Source organism: Drosophila persimilis, unplaced genomic scaffold (assembly GCF_003286085.1).
Source record: "Drosophila persimilis strain 14011-0111.01,24,50 unplaced genomic scaffold, DperRS2 tig00000579-arrow-pilon, whole genome shotgun sequence".
Taxonomy (NCBI): domain Eukaryota; kingdom Metazoa; phylum Arthropoda; class Insecta; order Diptera; family Drosophilidae; genus Drosophila; species Drosophila persimilis.
Genome location: NW_020825322.1, coordinates 3,182,043 through 3,201,253, shown reverse-complemented (window position 1 = coordinate 3,201,253; position 19,211 = coordinate 3,182,043). Strand labels below are relative to the sequence as shown.

The 19,211-nt window shown below is 49.1% G+C and overlaps 3 protein-coding genes across 4 annotated transcripts; 1 reads left to right on the top strand and 2 right to left on the bottom strand.

Moving 5' to 3' along the window:
- Window positions 1-1,218: 1,218 nt before the first annotated feature.
- Window positions 1,219-4,410, bottom strand: LOC6604420. Its single transcript, XM_026990546.1, has 5 exons — window positions 4,319-4,410; window positions 4,039-4,259; window positions 2,768-3,898; window positions 1,490-2,713; window positions 1,219-1,404 (listed from the first exon to the last, which is right to left on the bottom strand). Exons 2-5 carry the CDS (start codon window positions 4,187-4,189, stop codon window positions 1,322-1,324), a joined length of 2,589 nt encoding a protein of 862 aa, XP_026846347.1. The 5' UTR covers window positions 4,190-4,259; window positions 4,319-4,410; the 3' UTR covers window positions 1,219-1,321.
- A 470-nt stretch (window positions 4,411-4,880) lies between these two features.
- LOC6598588 (protein flightless-1) lies at window positions 4,881-9,921 on the bottom strand. Its single transcript, XM_026990555.1, has 4 exons — window positions 9,634-9,921; window positions 6,214-9,392; window positions 6,001-6,151; window positions 4,881-5,912 (listed from the first exon to the last, which is right to left on the bottom strand). The coding sequence occupies exons 1-4, from the start codon at window positions 9,685-9,687 to the stop codon at window positions 5,502-5,504; spliced, it is 3,795 nt and encodes a 1,264-aa protein (XP_026846356.1). The 5' UTR covers window positions 9,688-9,921; the 3' UTR covers window positions 4,881-5,501.
- A 643-nt stretch (window positions 9,922-10,564) lies between these two features.
- LOC6598589 (protein tweety) lies at window positions 10,565-17,768 on the top strand. 2 transcript variants are annotated; one of them, XM_026990538.1, is made up of 8 exons: window positions 10,565-10,802; window positions 12,415-12,805; window positions 13,152-13,637; window positions 13,714-14,477; window positions 14,639-14,808; window positions 16,165-16,176; window positions 16,258-17,233; window positions 17,298-17,768. In XM_026990538.1, the coding sequence occupies exons 2-8, from the start codon at window positions 12,668-12,670 to the stop codon at window positions 17,719-17,721; spliced, it is 2,970 nt and encodes a 989-aa protein (XP_026846339.1). In that variant the 5' UTR covers window positions 10,565-10,802; window positions 12,415-12,667; the 3' UTR covers window positions 17,722-17,768. The 2 variants fall into 2 exon arrangements, with proteins under 2 accessions (XP_026846339.1, XP_002023622.1); XM_002023586.2 differs by lacking the exon at window positions 10,565-10,802 and having other exon boundaries at window positions 11,228-12,805.
- The last annotated feature ends 1,443 nt before the right edge of the window (window positions 17,769-19,211 follow it).

Below are 19,211 nucleotides of genomic sequence, written 5' to 3'. Positions count from 1 at the left end.
GACGAGCTTATGGTATCGGCGACATCTGTCGAGTTATGGCAAACAGTTTGAGGTCGAGTTTCTCACTACAACACTCACTACCCGGCACTCGAAGAGTATGCCTAGTTCTCATAGACTATTGTGGGAAGACTTGCGATATATCGCACTGAAAAGGATCTACCAGATTTAAGAATTTGGATTGGATCGCGTCTCAGTTTGAATAGTATTGAAAAAACCGTACGAGCCGTCATGGATCAGATGAGTGCTCGCGTAGGTCTTCCATAAAACTGAATAGAACGAAATGTTCTTTTAGGACTTTATTTACACATATAGAATATTATTTTCTTTAGTAATACATCGAGCTTACAACTATTCTGCGGTTTTTTCACACGGATTTATACATATATAAATATATTATATATGAATGTATGAATTTGTTTGCTTTTTCTTTTTTGACATTTGTGAGTGGGGTTTCGAATTAACCATTTAATCTGTAGAATATAATTAATATATATATATATAACATTATGTTTAAGCAACTTAAACATTACGGTTATTATGTTAACAAAACATAATGACATTCTGTGTTGCGAATGTCGTGAATTTTGCTCCTCATTTTGCTTAACGTAAATCCCCTCTAACATAGGTGTGTGTCTGTGTGTGTGTGTGTGTTTATCAGACTAGAGTCGCAACTGTCCCAAAGCCTTTCCTGCCCTGCACCCACTTTCCTTGAGGGGCTTCCCCTTTTCTCTTATACAACTATTAAACTTACAACTACAAAAAAAAATAAAATAAAAAACCTCGGGAATGGGGCGAGGGGTGAGGGCATGCGATGGGAAAAATGATCGACATTTCAATATGTGTATGGGCTATGGAAGCTTCTTTAGAAGCCGATCCAAAATACGGCGTCCTGGAGAGGCCCACGAAAAGTTTTCAAGTTTTAAGCAAAAGGGACTTTAAGCATTATTAAACAGGAAACTTAATGATTAGCTAGAGGGTTTTCTTTTCACAAGAAACAAAAGAAAATTTAGCCAACTAATAAACTTTGAGGGAAGGATTTATACATTTAAAGAGCAAAGAAAAACAACCAACAAATCCAGAAGAAACACAAAAGCAAAAATTCATATCTAACTATTAAAAATAGAAAATAATAAAAGTTAACTAAGTTTCAGCTAAGAAAAGAAATGCCTTCGGGACCAAAGTTGCCAATTCTTTAGTGAATTCAGAAGAGGATCAGTGTATGTGTGTGTGTGTGTATTTGTGGGCGTGTGTGTGTAAATGTTTTTATGTGAAATTCTATTTTTATAGTGTGATGAGTTGTGTGAGTTTTTCTCAGAGCTGCTTAGGAGTCTAACGCAGTCATGATGTCATCCAGAGTTCCCCTGGAGATGGCATGTCGGCTGGAGCTCAGATGAAAGTCGTGCTCTGTGGCGGATAGAGGAAGTCTTGGTTAAAACCACGATCTGCTGCGAGAGGGGGGTGGGGCTTTAACATGGGGGCCACAACTCACCCGGTAACGTAACCAGATCATCGTCCTCGGACGGGCGCTCGGACTCAATGGCGAAGAATGGTATCGGCGGGGTAGCCCCCCTGGAAGTCGGATCAATGCTGGTTATGTTGCAATTATGCATGGATATTAGCTCATCTGGCAATGTGGGCGATGGGGCAGCTTCCAGTGGACGAGGGGGTGTCACGACGAGATCCTGGTTGATGGAGGTATCGGTCGCTGCGCTCAAGGATTTGAAACTAGCCTCCGAGTCGCCAGAGTCGATGCGTGCTGCTGAACGCTGGTGGGGTACGACGCTCCTGCATGGACTAGATGTGGGCGTATGCAGCTGACGCACATCCTCCAAGGAAGTCTGGATTTCCAGTATATCCTCCTCGTCCTCGGCCGTCAGCGGTGGTTCTGCTTTGCCATCCACAACATCCAGGGCTGCACCCAGATCCATTGTTGCACCCAGATCCAGTATTTCACCGATATCATCTTTTTTCCGTTCCTCCCTCACCGATTCTTCCAGCACTAGCTTATCCAAGAGAGTCTCATCGACCAAATCAAGCAGGTCCTCATCCTTATTAGTTCCATCCGCTTTCTCATCGTTTGCGGCGCGCACCTCTCGTTTTTGTTCTAATTCCGATTTCACTTCTACCTCTGCTTCGGGCACTATTTCCGCTTCAATCAAGCTGGTAGCTCCGGCGTCCTTTTCTTTATCGGCAACGTTTTCGTCCCCGTGTCCGTTTCCGTCCGCTTTTACATTCGCTTCGGAATCCTTGTCGTTTTCGTTTTCGTTTTCTTCCCTATTCTTCGTTATGGTTGTTCTTTCGGCATCGAGATCTTCCTTTGCCTCGGTTTCTTTTTCTTTGTGGTCCTCCACTGCATTTGCGACTGGTTTCTCTTCTCCTTCGACTCGTTTTTCATTTGCTCCCACGACTTTCTCTGCTTCTCCGTCGACTATATATTTATCCTTATCGCTGTTGCATTTTTCTACTAACTTTTCTTCTGTCTCCATATCCGTCTCTGTTTTCTGTGACTCCTTCTTTTCGGTTAATTTCTCTGGCATTTGTGCCTTTTGAGGGGACCCGGACTTGGACCCGGCCCCCTTCTTCAGCTTCTCCTTCGGCTCCTGCAGCTCTTGCTCTGTCTCACTGTCGCTGATGGTCGTCGTCACGGAAATCTTCTTGCGCTTCTTGGGAACCGGAGTGCTTTTTCTTTGGGTGCGCGGCAGCTCGTTGGGCACTGGATAAAGGATAAAGTATAAGTTAAGGAAAAACAGGCTGGATCTTCGCTTACCAATGTACTCCTCATCTTCATCATCGTTCTCGGGCTTTTGATCATCTTCGAGACGCAGGCTGGCCAGTCCCATCACCGGGACACTCATGGCCGACCTCTTAGGCTTGCGATTCACCGGAGACCCGGAAGAACCGTTGCAGGAGCGGCGCTTATCCTTGCCCGTTGGGGTGGCAAGCAAAATATCCTCCAGCACATTCCCAGTGGCATCCACACGCTGAAGGCGCGTTGGTTTTGGCGAACCCCTGCGCTTCGTGGACAAGCCCAGCGTAGAGCGACGCTGGGTGCTGCTCTCATTGCTACCCAAAATCTCCACGGATTCGCTGAAAGACACCGACAGGTTGGACTTCCGCGGCCGCCCCTTGGTGGGGCACTTCAGTGTCTTCTTGGCCTTGCACACTGCTCCTTGCATCACGCTTCCCCTGAGCTGCTGGTCTGGCATCTTGACACGATTCAGCTTTACCATGCAGCCAAAGAAACGGGAGCCAAAGCGATCGATCAGCTCCTGCCTTCTTAGCTGTGCCGCCGCTTTGCTTGTTCTGGGCTGCTCTTCGGTCGTCGCTGTTGCGGCCAGCGTTTGCTTGAGTGAACGATTTTTACCACTATTCTGCACCAACGGTACCTTGATGTGTACTTTGGGCTTCTTGGGGGGCGAGGGGGTCTCTGGGACGTCACTGGTATTTGGATCCTTCCTCGGGCGACCGCGTTTGCGTGACCCCGGCATAGGTGTGCTTGAGAACTTGGGCGTTGATGTGGATATGGCTGTATTGGATGGGGATGGGGGGAATGATGTAATGTAACTCTCAATTTCTGTTGTGGTCAAACGCTTGAGGCGCACCACCACAGATTTGGTCAGCTGGGACGCGGATGCTGGCTGATGGAGATCGGCAAACATCTTTTGTTGGGCCTTGGTTTTTGGCGGAATCGAATGCTGCATCGAATCGTCCCCGTCATCCATACCATCCTTATCATCTGAATCATGATCGTTATCCTTATCCTTGTCCTTGTCCTTGTCCTTGCCCTTTGGTCCTTTGTCCTCGTCCGCCTCTTTGGTTAGTTCCCGGGAAACGGTGCGCTTTAGGCGGACGACGAAACGTTTGCAGGGCTCCACGGAAGCGTCCAATGCATCGACGTCTATATAAAATTCATGCATGTATAAGTATATGTATATCGAAATGTGTGCACGTGCAAGGGTGCATAGGTGTGCGTGTTCGTGTGCGTGTGCATGCCAAAATCCTTTGAGGTGGTCCATACTCGCCAAACGCTGTGCTTACCCGAATGATGCGACGAAGAGGTGGCGGCGGCGGCGGCCATCGCCGATGGTGGCTGCGGCGATGGTGTCTCTGGCAGTTTGGCAGTTGAGCTGCTGGAGTCCCGAACCCGTAGCGGCGGTGGGGTGGCTTTAACCATGTCGAACAACTCCATAATCTGTGTGTTGTGTTGCGTTGCGTTGTGTTGCGTCGCGTCGCGTTGTGTTCCCGTTCCCTCCTAACCACTGAAATGGCACATTTGGTTACAAGTTGCAGAAGTGCCTAAATAATGGCCGTTCCTTACCTGTGCAAGAGATTTGAACAGTTAAGCGGAGTCGTTCTTATATTTTTGCACCCAAATTCCTTTTCATTCAACAATTTGCACGGCAAGAAAATTAACGCGGACTAGACACCGACGCCAACACACACACACACACAAATAAACACACTCGCCATTCGCACACACGCGCCATATGCATCAAAATCAGTTGCCCATCGCGATGTCCATTTATCGATATACCGTGCAGAATTCGAGAGTGCGCGGGAATAATCAAACAATCACATATTTTTAATGTTACAAGTAAAAGAGCTAAAAGAGTATAAATTTCGACTGCTAAAATGTTTGCTGATGGTTCAGCTCTTAAAAGGAATTGTGCCAAGTAAAATAATTTGGTATTTTTGAAATATTAAATACCAATACAAGATGCAAATTTATGCAAAAACAGGGAGGCTTTTCGCATGGGAAACGATATCTAATCATCCCTGTGTGCAGATTTCAGCGATCACACTCAAACTTAAATTTAAATTTCATGCCTTAACGCCTTTCTTTAATTCAAAGTCGAAGAGAATATCAGCCATTATCGAACTCTGTTTTGTTCCAATTTCTTTTATTTGAAGGATTAATAAATACGATAGATTTGTACAATTAGTTAGACCATATGCTTTGCTTTCCGTTTCTTGTTTTTTTTTTTCGTTTCGTTTTGTTTTGATTTATTACAGCTAGCTTTAGGTTAACATTTTAAAAGGACTAGCACGAAGGAGTAATCCTCTCTCACCTCTGCATATAAATATTGCGTTTACATATACATATGTATGTATGTATATAGAGGGGTTTTTATATAGGTAGCGCATGCGAATACTTGGCTTGGAGTTAGCTAATTAGTTAAGGGCTGGGCTTGGGATTGGGCTGGGGATGAGAGAAAGTGCTCTAATAAAAAATTACATTAATTATATAAACAATTAAATACATTATAAAAGTACAAACATTTTTCCTTTTCTTTTTTTTTTAGCTGGGTGATATTTTCACTTTTTCCCTCTATCTCTATCTCTTTCTCTTTCTGTTATGTGTGTGTGTTCTCTCTGTCGTTTTCGTTTTCGTTTCGTGTGCTGCAATTTGTGTCATGTCCGGCGGCGGCTGCTGCACTGTCACGGCAGCGGCCACAAGCCCCCTTCCCACCCACAGGATCCTCCTCTACAATTCGAAAGGCTTAGATATACACCTTAAAGGCACTCCATCCGTGGAAGCATTTGGTAAAGCGGCGCGACTCCTTATTCTTCATCGTGAGGAACAGTTTGCGCGGCCTCTCCGGCTGCTTGATCCGCATATGCTGTATGTACACCTGTGCGGACTTGTACGCGAGCTTCACCTCCACCTCGCTGCACCGCGGCCCCATCCACAGGAAGACATGCTCCCCATTGTCGAGTATCATGATGTCGTCATCGGCCAGATCGTCCTGACAGAAATCGGCACACTTCTCGGCCACCGTGTAGTAGCCGCGCTCGTTCGAGCACCGGAAGAGCCGCGTGTAGTTCATGTACTCCGCATCCGTGTCGTAGGGTTTCCGGCCGCCAAGGGCCACCCAGAAAAAGTTCTCCGGCTCGTCGCCCTCGTTGAGGATCTAAGTGGAGTGCGTGGAGTGACAAGTGAACCTTTTAGTGTCCTTTTGATCACGAGAGCGGAATGCGGGGTGCGGGGAAACCACTTACCTGCAGGCTCACCCAAGGACTGTTGAACATCTGTTCGGCTATGTCCTGGACCAGTTTGGCCTCCTCATTGCAGGCCTTGCTGCCCAGCCACACGTACACGATGCCCGACTGCGATTCGTCCTCCGTTTCAAATGGCACATGGAGTATATAGCTGTTGGGAGAGAGCTTTCATCAGCGATTGCGATCAGAGGCAGAAGAGGGATTGACACCTACCAGAAAGCCGAGTTCAGATGCACTGCATCCGGATTGATTTGGATGAGGCGCGTGGTCAGGGCCCCGCCATTCGATCGCAAATGGAAGAACTCAACGGGCGCCTTGCCCTCGGCCGTGACGGCCTTGTCCTTGCGCTTGCCCGTGTGGATGATGAACTTACGCTTGAAGTGGGACATGAACTTGAGGTTCTCTTGCTGCTGGAAGATGCGCATCACCTCCAGCTCCTCGCCGAACATTGCCTTGAACTTCTTCTGCAGCGTGAACGTGAACGTCAGCCAGCCCATGTTGCCGGCATTGCGACCCTGCCAGAAATACACCACGCACTGGATCTCATCTTCGGGCTGCTGCTGCTGCTGGTGCAGCTGCTGCTGGCTGGGATTCCGACTCTCATCCGCTGTTGCTGGATCCGCTGTATCCTCTCCCGCTTCGGGCTCCTCGACGGGTATGCAGTAGCGACAGAGGAACACATAGCACTCGCCCGTGTAGAAATGGCCCAGCTCCTCCTCCGGCAGGCGGACGAACTTCTTGTTCTCGAGAACAAAGGCCTCCATCATTTCCAGGTCGTAGTTCCATTCCTCCTCCAGCTGCTCGGCCTCGGCCAGCGGCATGGCCGACTGGCGTGGCATGAACAGGGCAGCCAGATCCGTGCGCGTCTCCTGCTGCCGGGCCCACTGTGTGAGATTGGCCCCCGTCTTGGCCACGGACTTGGCCGTACGCGTAAAGTCTACGGCCATGACCTCATCCCAGCCGAGGAACTTGGTGCGGAAGATCTGCATCTCATTGCCCTCCGGGACGCGCATCACGAGGGCACACTCCGGCCGATCCATCATGTTGAACAGCTCCCGACTGAGCTTGACGGCCGCCGCTCGAACCAGGCGCGTGGATTTCTTGCCAAACCAGACGAACAGATCCGTGTAGCAGTCGAGGATGTAGACGTGCTTGCTGTTGAGGAGCGTGTGACAGAGCTTCTGCTCCGGCAGCTCCACCTGCGGCAGCTCCAGGTAGCCCATGCCCAGCTGGACCTGGTAGAGGCGCGGCTGCACCGGCTGGTAGTCGTCGGGGACATGCTCCTCAGGCGGCTGGGCCGCCGCCTCCTCCGCTGTGACGTCCAGTCCCTGCCAAAACTCGGCGCTCTCCTCGCCCTGCCGCTCCACATTAATCTCGCACTTGTTCTTGCGCTCCGTCTTATTGATCTTCTCAGCCATGAGGCGGGCCTTCGAGTTGAGCGTGTTCTTGGAGCTCTTGCCCAGCCAAATGTGAATGCGGCTGCCCAGATCCAGGACGAACGCGTGCCGGGGATCCAGCGAGGCCAGGGTGACAGCCACCGGCTCCAGGTGTACAGTGGCCCCATACGCATGCACCAGGTACAGCCGTGTGATGTGTATCATCTCCTCGATGTTGTAGAAACCGGTGGCCGTGCGCCCGCCCTCGATGTAGATGACCTCCGTGTCGAACAAAGCCAGAAACTCGTCCGACTCGTCGCCCTGCTCCTCGCGAATCGTCCGACAGCGGGCTCCCAGATAGTTCCTTAGATTAACCGCATGGATGGCCGCACAGGCACGCTTGTCGAGGGTGGCCTCGTTGCCGATCCAGAAGAATATCTCCCACGTGAGGTTGCCCAGGTCGTCGTACCGCGTTTTGAGCACAATGTAGCAGTCGCCCTCGTAGAACTTACCGTGCACCACCTCCTCGATCTTGTTGGGCAGAAAGTTCTCGATCTCCCAGATGGTCAGGCCCGGCTGCTGGCCGTCCTCCTTCTCGAAGAACTTGGAGTAGTCCAGCTGCGGCTTCTCCAGCGACTCGTCCCAACGTTTGGGCTTCAGCGATTCGGGCTTGCCGTCCTCCGGCAGCCCGAAGGCTTCGCCCTCGTTGTCCTTGTCCTTGGCAACGTCCTTCATGCCCTTGAGCACCTTGGCCGCATCCTGATCGCCATCGGAGCGTGGGCCGCGTCGCAGGCGTATCTTTCGCGCCGTCGAGTCCTTGGGCGTGGCTGTGGCAGGCATCGAGGGCGGTACAGCGGCTCCGGCCAACCGGAGTTGCGTCTGTAGGCTGAAATCAATGTTGTAGAACTCCAGGCTGGTGGCCTTGCTGGCCTCACTCGGCTTGGGGGGCATCACCAGGTCGGGATTGTTGCGCAGATCCAGCTGGTCGAGTCCCTCTAGCAGATGGATGGCATCGGGCAGTGTGATCAGGCGATTGCAGCTCAGATTCAGCTGCTTGAGGGCCCCGCACCGGCACACGCCCTCGGGCACCATCTCCAGTAGATTGTTGGCCGCCGAGAAGACCTCCAGAGCACCGAGCTTCCCAATGCCCGAGGGTATGCCCTCGAAATTCAGCTTGTTGTCGTTTACGAAGAGTCGCCGGAGCTTCGGGAGCTTGCAGAGGGCGGCGGGCAGGGCGGTTAGCTGATTGCGGCAGAGATTTAGGGACTCGAGGCGCTGCCAGGACTCCATGCTGGAGCTGAGCTCGTTAATCTCGTTGTCGCTGAGATTGAGACGCACCAGGGTGGTCACATTGTAGACGCAGTCGGGCAGCTTGGGCAGCGAATTGTGCGACAGATCCAGCTCACAGAGATTGGCCAGGCTGTCCAGGCTGGTGGGAAAGTTGAGGAGCGTCCGCTGCGTGCCGCTCATCTTCAGCACCTCGAGGCTCTGCAGGGAGGGCAGCTGGCGCAGCTGGAACAGCTCCAGCGGATTGTGCGAGAGGTCGAGGGTCTTCAGATTGGTCAGACGGCGCGTCTGGGGTGGCAAGGTTTCTAGGCGATTGTGCGACAGATCCAGAAACAGCAGATCCGTCAGATGGATGAACAGCGGGGTGGGTATGCACTCGATTTGATTGTGGCTCAGGTTGAGAACAATCAGATTTTTGGCCCTGTCCAGGCCATCGGGCACCTCCTTCAGCTTGTTGTGCGACAGGTCCAGCGTGGTCAGCTCCTCTAGGTGGAACAGCTCCGGCGGTATGCCGCTGTTCTTCAGCTGGTTGTGCCTCAGATCCAGCGAGCGCAGGCAGGTCAGTTCCGTCAGCTCGCCGAAGATCTTCTCCAGCTGATTGTGATTGAGGGAGAGATGCTCCAGCTTCTGCAGCTGCCCCAGCTCCTCGGGCACCTCTTGCAGCTGTGTGTGGTCCAGAGTGAGCCATTGCACCCGCGACATTTGCCGCATGGAGCTGGGGAATGTTTGCTAAAATCAACAATCAGAACACATTCAATCATCAATCATCAATGGGTATCAATCATCAATACAGCAGCAGCAGAAGGCAACAAAAACAAGCAGCTGTGCAGCTGTGGGATGACAAATTCCTCGCGTTCCGTCATAGATGACTTTTTTTTGTGACCTGTTTTTGGCAAGACACAAAAAACGCACACAGCGGGAGGAGGGGTCGCGAGGGGCGGGGAGTGAACAGGGAGGGGAATATACTCACACTGAAATCATTTTTGGTAAAGTCAACACCGCGTATAAACGGTAGGACACTCATTTTGATAAAATCCACATAAAATTGATTTAAAAAACGACTACTCCGGGCGACGGCGACGACGGCGGACACGAAGATAAGCCACAAGCTGGCCTGGCCCTGTTCTTGTTATTGCTGCTAGCTATTCCTATTTCCACTGAATGATGTGTGTGGTGGTGGTAGCCAGGCCTCTGGCCAGGTGTGGAGCAGCTCTATAATTGGTGTGGCCAGCAACCTGCCACTACATACAATTTGTACACATCGATTGGATCGCTTAATAGGCAGTTTTGAGGCCTGGTCACCCTGATTACTCAGCTGCTGCGTGCGGATGAACGCCGATTAGTTTAACCAACACTATAGTGCTGCAAAACTCCTCAAATAACTTGTTATCGATATGTATATATCGCATAATATGCAGAGAATAATTTACAGAAAATAACTTAAAATATTTATAGATTCTTAAAGCAATGTATTTATTTCATATATAAAATTATCAAAATATTTTCACTTCATAGTTTTTTATAATAGTCCATCACCAGAAATTCGAAATTCCCAGGGCTGGAAAACGAATCCGTTAGTGCATTTAACCGAAATATATGAATTTAAAACGTACTGATCAAGGTTGATATTCCTCAAATTTGAACGGCGAATTACGATTTTCAATAAACTTGTAATCAAGATCTGCCCGGCGGCTTAAAAGCTGTTGCGAATGCCCAAAGCAAATTGCCGAATACCAACTGCAGCCCTGGCACAATAATACTGAGGGTGGAAACTTGCGCACGCACCGTACTGAGAGCTTGCCTGTTTTGGGGGTTTCGAATCGGAGGAGTCGGGTCGTGAGTCTAGTCGAGTCTCCTGTTTTTATCCTGTAAAATACTGAACGTGCCTCTACGGCATATCAACATCGTATGCATAATCTAGAGGGTGTGACCAAATTGAACGACACAAAATTTTCATACTTTGCTCAGTCTTCGGAATGTGAAGGTCCTGCTCGTGTTTCCTTTCAAAAAACTCAAACGAAACAACACTGAAACAAGAGCAACAAAAGCCATTTAGTTAAACAATAAGTCAAATAAAGCGTGTTTTACAATATAGAAATGTCAAGGCCAAGGATTTGTCGCTTAAAAGTGGAATAAAAAGTAATAATCATTTCGAATCAGCGGGATGCGGTGTACTCGTCGGTACACTCGGGCTTGATAAGCCCCCGAGAACTGGACGGAAATGGGGGAATATGAGGCTTTGTTTGTTGTGAAAAATTGTGTACCCATTTGGGTGGTCCCTGCCAATAACTGGGAGTTGTGTGCTTGATTTTAGTGGAATCATTGTTGGAAACCAAAAAATGTCGTATAAACATTTAAGCCTCGATAAGGGGGAACTTTAATTTATTCCTTCACTGTTCTGTTTTTGAAGTGATTTTGAACACACATCTATTGCTGCAGTTCGAGGGCGGGTGCATGTGTGCGTAAGTGTCGTCTGTGTGTGTTTGTGCGTGATTTTGTTGCTATTACTAATGCAGCAACGTTGTTGCATTCGTTTTAATGCCCATGGAAACCCCTAAGAGTAAACTACATAAATGTTGCATTTCGTGGTGATGCAGCAGTCCGTGAGAGAGGAGAAGAAGGATGAGGGAGAAGTGGGCGCAGCAATTACGAGTGCGTGGTTGGTGTGTTCGGTTCGGCATGAAGCGAGACGACTTTGCCAAAGGAGGAATAAGGAAGCAGAGCGAACTTTTAATCAATAGATATATAAACACACGCACACACATGCACCCATCTACTCACGAAGTCACACACAGGGCGAGGGAGCAAGCGAAAGAGAGAGAAAGAGCGAATTCAGAGAGCGAATAGGACAAACAAAGGCAACAATAATGGGAGCAGCAACAACAACAGTTATACTTTTAAAACAGCAAGGCAGTGCGCGCATAGGGAGCATACAGAGAGAGAGAGAGTGAGAGAGTTTCCAGGCCAGGCCAGAGAGCGAGCACGCCTGTTACCGTTACTGTTGTTCTTGTTGCTGGATGGAGAATAGGATGGGGGATGGCATGGCTGCTGCGGCAGGCTGGCAGGAAGAGGAAGACAAGTGAACAAAATTGCTATTGCGCTGCCCAGGCCGCAGCAGCATTAATAAGAAGGAAGGAATAAAGGCGGAGACGCCAAACAACAGCTTTTTTAGGGTGTGCAAAATAAAAGTGTAAAACGCGGTAAAGCAAGTCCAACATGCAATAAAATAATGTTTAACTAAAGTGCATGAATGTGGGCGTACATGAGGCAACGGCAACCTACTTATTGAGTAATTAAGGCCATGCCCACACATGGGCATGCGTACGCCCACACATACTGCATGTTAGGATGTGTGTGTATGCAGGAACCGTTTGGTTCATTGAGGTGCCCGCTGATGTGTGTGTGGTGTGTGAAAGGGAGACAGCGAGTGAAAAGTGTAAATTTGTAGATCGGTGAAGGCAAGTTCTGTTTATTAAAGGTGAGGCATTACCAGGAAACCCCATTGGGATAAATTTGTAGCTGTAAAAAATAATAAATACAACTCTGGATAGGGTGTCAGTTAGAGAATTGCAGAGGCAAACGGGAAATTCGCAAGATTTACGGTAAAACTAACAGAAGCAGCTGGAGCTGCCCCTCTCCCCGTTTCTCTCTTTTTTTTTGCATATTAAATCTCCTCGTACTTACACACATTTTCCAACGCTCTGCTTTGCTCTACACCCAATTTACCCCACCCCCGAAACGACACACACAGTGCACAACAATTTGGATTTGGTGTCAAGAGGTTAGGAAACGCCGCAGCCCCGTGAGCACGTAGAGCGTGTCAGAAGTGACGTCCAAACCCACCAACAACAAAAGGAACGGGGGGGAAAGCAGACACAAGAGGGAGGACACACACTCATCTCACACTCGCATACACACACGCTCAAGAGGAGTGCGAGAAATCAAAGGAGTGCGAGAGCAAAACCGTTAGGGGCTGCCCAAGAGAAGAGCGAGAGTCGTGCAGGATGGGCGACTATCACGAGTTTACGGATCAATACAAGGTCCCGGTGATAGCCAAGCTGCTCCATGCCCTGCCCCACTACAACATCACATTCCACAAGATCAACAGCACGTTCCGGCCCAACGATGAGATCTACCTAGAGGTGAGCAAAGATAAATAAATAAATATTGCTAAAAACTAAATCTAAAACTATGTATGTTTACATTGTGGGACAATTTCTTAAATATAGAAGAAGATAAATAAATATATATTCCGTTGGGCGGATAACTTTAGAAGGCTTGAAGTATGTTTAAGTATGTTTTATGGGGATAACTTCGTTTCATTCTTAGATTTTGTTCTTAAATTCCAATTTCGAGCTGTTGTCCGCCACAAATATTTTGACTCTGTTTGTCTACAACGACTGTAACGACAGGTGTCCAATCAGAAGAGTTTTCACTGTACAATTGCTTCCTACTTCAATTACAAATTTATCGGTTTTATTTGCACAGAGTCTGGGCATCCTGGGATCGGTGCCAGCGGCGCTACTTATCGTCTCGCTGCTGGGACTACTCTTCTATCTGATGACCAGATGCTGCGACCGGAAACCCCGCCCGGCCCATTCGATAACCAGCCTGAAGGTGGCCCTCTCGATTGTGACTGTGATGTGCTGTGCCGCCATCGGCCTGGGCCTTTACGGAAACGACGATCTGCACAATGGATTGCTCGAGGTGCTGACCGCCGGACGGAAGGTGGACAATCTTGTGACGACCATCAGGAATCAGACGCACATACTGGAGAACACGCTGACGAATCGCATCAGGCCGCAGCTGGTGGAGCTGGCGGATATTTTCGATCAACCGGTGTCCAATCAGACGGCTCTATCCAAGCTCTTTGTTTCGCTGAACATTGTCCAGGGCAATGTGACCTTGGCCACGAATGCAGCCAGCGATATACGACGACCCCTGATGGGCATCTCCATGACACACTTTCTGACAGTAAGTCCGGATGCACCCCTTGTTAGAAACTCCTCTATATTTTCCCGCTTTCCATTTTTGTTTTTTCTCTCTGAAGCGCGGCGACCAGTGGGAACTGATACGCTGGCCGGGCACAGTGGCTACCCTAGCCCTACTCCTTGTCCTTTGTGCTGTTCTGCTAGTGGGCGTGGCCAGGCACTCGCGATGCGCCCTGATACTCTTTAGCGTGTGCGGTCTGCTGGCCGTAACTGGCTCCTGGCTGATGTCCGGCCTGTATCTCTCCTCCTCGGTGGCTGTGGGCGATCTGTGCATAAGCCCAGCGGATTTCCTGGTATCCACGGCCCCCCGGGACCTGCCCACGAACGTGCTGCTGCACTACACCCAATGCGAGCCGGGGCACACGAACCCGTTCACCCAGCGGCTGCGAGAGTCGCAGAACTCGCTGAACAATGCCCGCAGTGCCATGGCCACCGTGATGAAGATATCCCTGGTGCTGTTCAAGTCCTCGGGCCTGCAGCCGAAGCTGGGAGCGGTGAATGCAGATCTCAATAGCAGCGAACGGCTTCTGACCCAGCTGACGGCTCTGGTCGATTGCAAGGCAGTGCATCATAACTTTCTGGCAGCCGCCCGGGGACTCTGCGAGGGAGGATTGCTGGGACTGGTGCTGATGCTGATTGCCAGCTTCATTGCGGCCATACTGCTGACGATTATGGTGTGGGTGGACTCGCACACGTGGATCTACATACGCAAGCGGAACGACTATGCCCAGGTGGATGAGCCGTCATATATATCGCATCCGGCACCGCAGAACCATCAGCAGATGATGAACGCTGCCCGGACTTTGCCGCGCAATCATAATGGGTATGTTTTGGCCGATGCACCGGGGTGATCCCCCCGTTGGGTGATTCGCCCCCACTCGTGTCCTGCCGTAGCTTGAACCCAACCCGTTTCCCGCCTCCATTCTCTCTCTCTTCTCTCTCTCTCTCTCTCTTTCGATCTCTGTGCATCCGGTGTCGTTGCAGGCACTTCAGCCCGCCGGTTATCAGCGGCTCGCACACACTCCAGCATCCCAGCAAGCGGCAGCAGCACGAGATGATGGCCCACGCACACATCCAGCAGAACATGCGGGCCATGGGTACCCACACGCTGGGACGACTTCCGTCGCATAATCACAGCCCCACGCACATGACTGGTAAGTGGTACCCACGAAATCAGCGTGGATCAGCGCCCGTACACTCGGTACATACCACGTCACACCCACACCCACAAACCATGTATTTTCTCTCTCTCTTTATCTATCTATCTATCTATCAATCATTATATGGATCTTTATTGTTGATCTGTCGGGAGCCTCAATGGGGTTCGGAAATCGAATTGAGCTGTGGATTGTGGCTAGTGGTTTTTAAACCAAACTAAACGAAGGCTTTTTCCGATTTTAAACTGGGTTTAGAATACATTCCATGTATCTATCCATATCCTTAGAGTGGAATATCGCTTAAATGGTTTGTTAGCTTATGATAGTGGATAACTTCTAGAAGATTTGGCTAAAAAGCGATAGAAAAACGGTTCGTAATAGATTTATAAGACAAGCATAACTATTTAGATTTTAGTACTACATATTTCCACTAGCACCAGTTGCTGATTGAACCCTAAGTGGCATATATGTGAGATAAGTTGTTGTTTAAAATCGGTTTTTGTGCAAATAGTTACCCACCCTTTCAGTTTACGGATATGTTCGAATAACGATATACATATAGCCTGTTAATAACCGATTCATGGCCTATTTTCGACTTAAAAGCAACGCTTATCCTTTTAAAAAACATACATTTCTCTATAAATGTTACAAAAATAGGATGGTAGGCCAGGTGCAATTTTCCGAATATACCGCAAAAAAGTTTTTAAAGATTAAAAAACTGCTTTTTGCAGACTTGCGCACTTTCATAGTTTTCAGTCGGCATCTGCAGCTGCAAAAATTGATGGATTATAAAGAGAAGAGTATGACCTTTCATGTGATATTTGATTTGTGTAGAAGCAATGGATCTACCAAGCCAAACTTTAGGTTTTTTAACATTTTTCATGCCCAAGAAAAGTGTACTGGGTTTTCATGCATTCTCTGTTTTTTGTTACTGGATTCTGGGACTGACGATTCTGAGTAGGCAGCGGGGGGATTGGTCAGAGACGAAGAACAGGTGAACACCCGTGCGCCGCCTCTGTTGACGGGGCATGACGATAGCACCCCGCCGTAGATAAAAGATGAAATGAAATTGTAGATCCAATAGCTGGAATTTCGAATCAGTAGCATATCTCCAAACTGCTCGGACAACAGGCGTGTTTTATCTATAGCTCAATTCGTTCTCATGGTTTCTTTGTATCTTTGGATCTTTCTTTACATGCAATGTATGCGCCCATCTATCGTCCATCGCTGCATTGACTCGTCGACCTCCTCATCCTGCATCCGCATCCGCATCCACATCCACATCCGTATCCGCATCCGTATCCTCCATCCGCCTTGCTAATTGAAATGTGTGTTGTGTGTGGCTTTTTGTAGGTCCCAATAATGGTAAATATGCAACCCTAAGCAAACAATGCAAAACTTTGGAAGCCAATGACTTTTACTGAAAACCGTCGCCACCCCCCGCAGCAGCAGCAGCCGCAGCCGCTTCCGCACTCGCCGCCAATATGCCGCCCACAACACAGGCCCAGGTCCAGGCCGCACAGGCGCATGCCCAGCAGCAGGCCCAGCAACAGCACCAGCAGCAGCAACAGCAGCAGCAACAGCAACAAATGGGAGGACCCCAACCCATTTACTGCCATCATCCACACCAGCACCCACACCCGCATCCGCACCAGCATCAGCATCCGCACTCGCATTCGGCTGCCGCCGTGGCCGCTGCGGTCCAGCATCAGCACGCCATTTACCACCAGCAGCAGGCCCAAGCCCAGGCACAGGCCCAGCAATATGGCACCTATACGACGGCGGCGGCGGCGGCGGCAGCGGCGGCCCATCATGCCCCGCATCACCTGCCGCCGGGTCAGAGCCAGATCTATCAGCAGATTCCGGCCCATCTGGCCCCTCAGCTGGCCGCCAATGGGAATCCGCATTCGATCTACCAGCCGCTGGTGGCCGTCAGCCAGGGCTCAATTTATGTTTCCAATCTGGCCACGATGCGGCGGCAGAATAGCCAGGCTGGACCACAGATACCGGCCCATCATCATCCGGGGGCAGTACCGCCACCCAATCCCCACCAGCAGCAGCAACATGCCCAGCCCCCGCCGCCGTCGCAGCAGCAGCAACAGCTGCACCAGCTCAAGTCGCCTCAACAGCACCAGCCACATCCCCAACAGCAGCAGCAGCAGCATCAGCATCCGCACCCGCACCCGCAGCAGCCCGAGTCGGATGTAGTACCCATTAGCACTGCAATGGACACGGCCATCTACGATCGGGATAAGCAGATCTACAAGTGCTCCACCCTGCGGCAGGGCGGAAAGTTTGATCCCAAGTACAAGCCCTCGATTCTGAATTGTCCCTTGCCGGAGATACCCAAAGATGCGGAGCAGCCCAAGGTGGAGTCCATCTACCAGCAAAAGCAGCAGGCGCATCATCAAAACTATTCCAAGTAGGTATTGCCTCCGATCTGTATTCGTACTATCCTTTGAAAACTCCTCCTCGCCCCCTGCCAGGACCCTGCAGCGACCGCCGATGAAGCTGCCGCCGCAGATGAAAGCCATTCCACCGCCCCGCATTGGAACGCCCACATCGCCACCACCGCCATCTGCACAGCCCACGCAAATGCTGAGCGAAAGCGGAGGAGCCGCCGTCGTGGGCCTCCAAAACGGTGGCCCCAACAACAACAGCGAGGACACATCACTGCCACCGCCGCCGCTTGAGGCACAGACGGCACATCATGTGGAAGCGACTCCCCCCAAGGCCCGGATGGGACAGGCGGCCAATGGAAAGGCGGGCAACGGTCTGGCCCTACACAACGGCGGAGGAAGCGTCGCCACAGCGGCTGGAGTGGGCTCCACAGTGGATGATGATGATGATCTACCGCCGCCGCCGCCAGCGATAACCGACGAGAGCAACTATGCGGTGACCGAGCTGTAAAAAGGAATAGCAATGGGAATGGGAATGGGAATGGGAATGTAATTGAAAACGGGCTGGGATGGGCTTGGGCTTGGGCATGGGTTTTGGCGTCTTCCAGCGGACATTACTTCTAGACTTTTTTGTATTATAGACACATGGCGCGAGAATGAGATGGATTAGAACAAAAAGGAGATGGGGTGGGGTGGAATTAGTGGCGACTGTTCCTGTTTCTTGATTTGTTGCATTTATCGTAATCGTATCCTACAACCGGAATCCTTCTTTGTGCATCCTATGCAAGTGAAAGCTATTACGATGGATAGCCCACAATTCGACTTTTGTATATACTATACACTAGACCTTACGTATATATCTAAATCTACATGGGATATATATAAATATATACACTATAAACGCACACAGACAGACCGACAAAACTCGTGCATATTTAGATATTTGACTTATACTATATATATACTATATATATATATACCATACTATATATAGAACATATATGTAACATATATCAACGATCTATGAATTCATATAAGTCTATAAAGACACGGTTATTCCTTTTTGATAATAGCATATTTTTACCAATCGCTACAGAAACACTTTTTAAAATTGTTAAAAGACAACAATTTTAAAAAAATTTATTTAAAAGCCAAGAGACAGACAGCAATTATGGGGACAAGAATATTGTAATATACAACATTAATCTATAAACAAAAACAAAAGGATAAATCTTCACCCAGAAAATTAAAATCGGGATCGTAGTTTATAAGTTCTAGGAATCGAAATGTAGTTGAAAGTTAGCAAACGTGTTTTTTTTATGTACTTATGGCACTTGTCGAGAGTCAATTTTTATCTAGAAACACGGGCCTCTGAATCCAAATGTGTGTGTGTGGAAGATGTGGGGGCAAATCCTTCAATATTCCTATATTTCCTTAAAGGAAATCAATATTCCTTAGATCTGTTGATATTTTTAATAATTGGTTAATTCGTATATGTATGTTCAGTTGTCGAAAACGATAATCAAGCAATCATTCAACTAATACTATACTCTGTACATTGCATGGTAAATAGATCGATTTCTCCTATCAGTAAGCTCTTTCGAACAGAATTTTGCATTTAAACTGATTCACTGAACTATTTTATAGTGCGTGATGTGTGATAACTATTTTTAACTCTAGTCATTCCAACATTGGAAATCTGGATATCCTGGGAAAATCTGTTAACATGACTCTTCTGGCTTCAAATAGTGAATAACTGAATGATTGAATTATTGATTACTTTTAAAAGGTCACTCCAACAGATATTCCTTGCCCCCATATTTCCACGCATCTCCAAGCATTCGGTTCGGATGGCCGGTGGTAGTAGGTAGTGCTCGACTCTGTCCTGTGTCTGGGTTGTGCGTCAGGTTGATCCAAAGATTGCGGATCGCCTGGGACTGGCTGGGGGTTGAATCGATTTAGGAACGGGCAGACAGACGAGACGAACGGAACGAGTAGACT

Coding starts and splice junctions, on each gene's coding strand:
- LOC6598589 (XM_026990538.1), top strand. CDS start 12,668: ATGGGCGACTATCACGAGTTTACGGATCAATACAAGGTCCCGGTGATA. Junction 12,806..13,151: donor ACGATGAGATCTACCTAGAG/GTGAGCAAAGAT, acceptor TTATTTGCACAG/AGTCTGGGCATCCTGGGATC. Junction 13,638..13,713: donor CCATGACACACTTTCTGACA/GTAAGTCCGGAT, acceptor TTCTCTCTGAAG/CGCGGCGACCAGTGGGAACT.
- LOC6604420 (XM_026990546.1), bottom strand. CDS start 4,189: ATGGAGTTGTTCGACATGGTTAAAGCCACCCCACCGCCGCTACGGGTT. Junction 3,899..4,038: donor CTCTTCGTCGCATCATTCGG/GTAAGCACAGCG, acceptor AATTTTATATAG/ACGTCGATGCATTGGACGCT. Junction 2,714..2,767: donor TGAAGATGAGGAGTACATTG/GTAAGCGAAGAT, acceptor TCCTTTATCCAG/TGCCCAACGAGCTGCCGCGC.
- LOC6598588 (XM_026990555.1), bottom strand. CDS start 9,687: ATGAGTGTCCTACCGTTTATACGCGGTGTTGACTTTACCAAAAATGAT. Junction 9,393..9,633: donor TTACCAAAAATGATTTCAGT/GTGAGTATATTC, acceptor TGTTGATTTTAG/CAAACATTCCCCAGCTCCAT. Junction 5,913..6,000: donor GTCCTTGGGTGAGCCTGCAG/GTAAGTGGTTTC, acceptor CACTCCACTTAG/ATCCTCAACGAGGGCGACGA.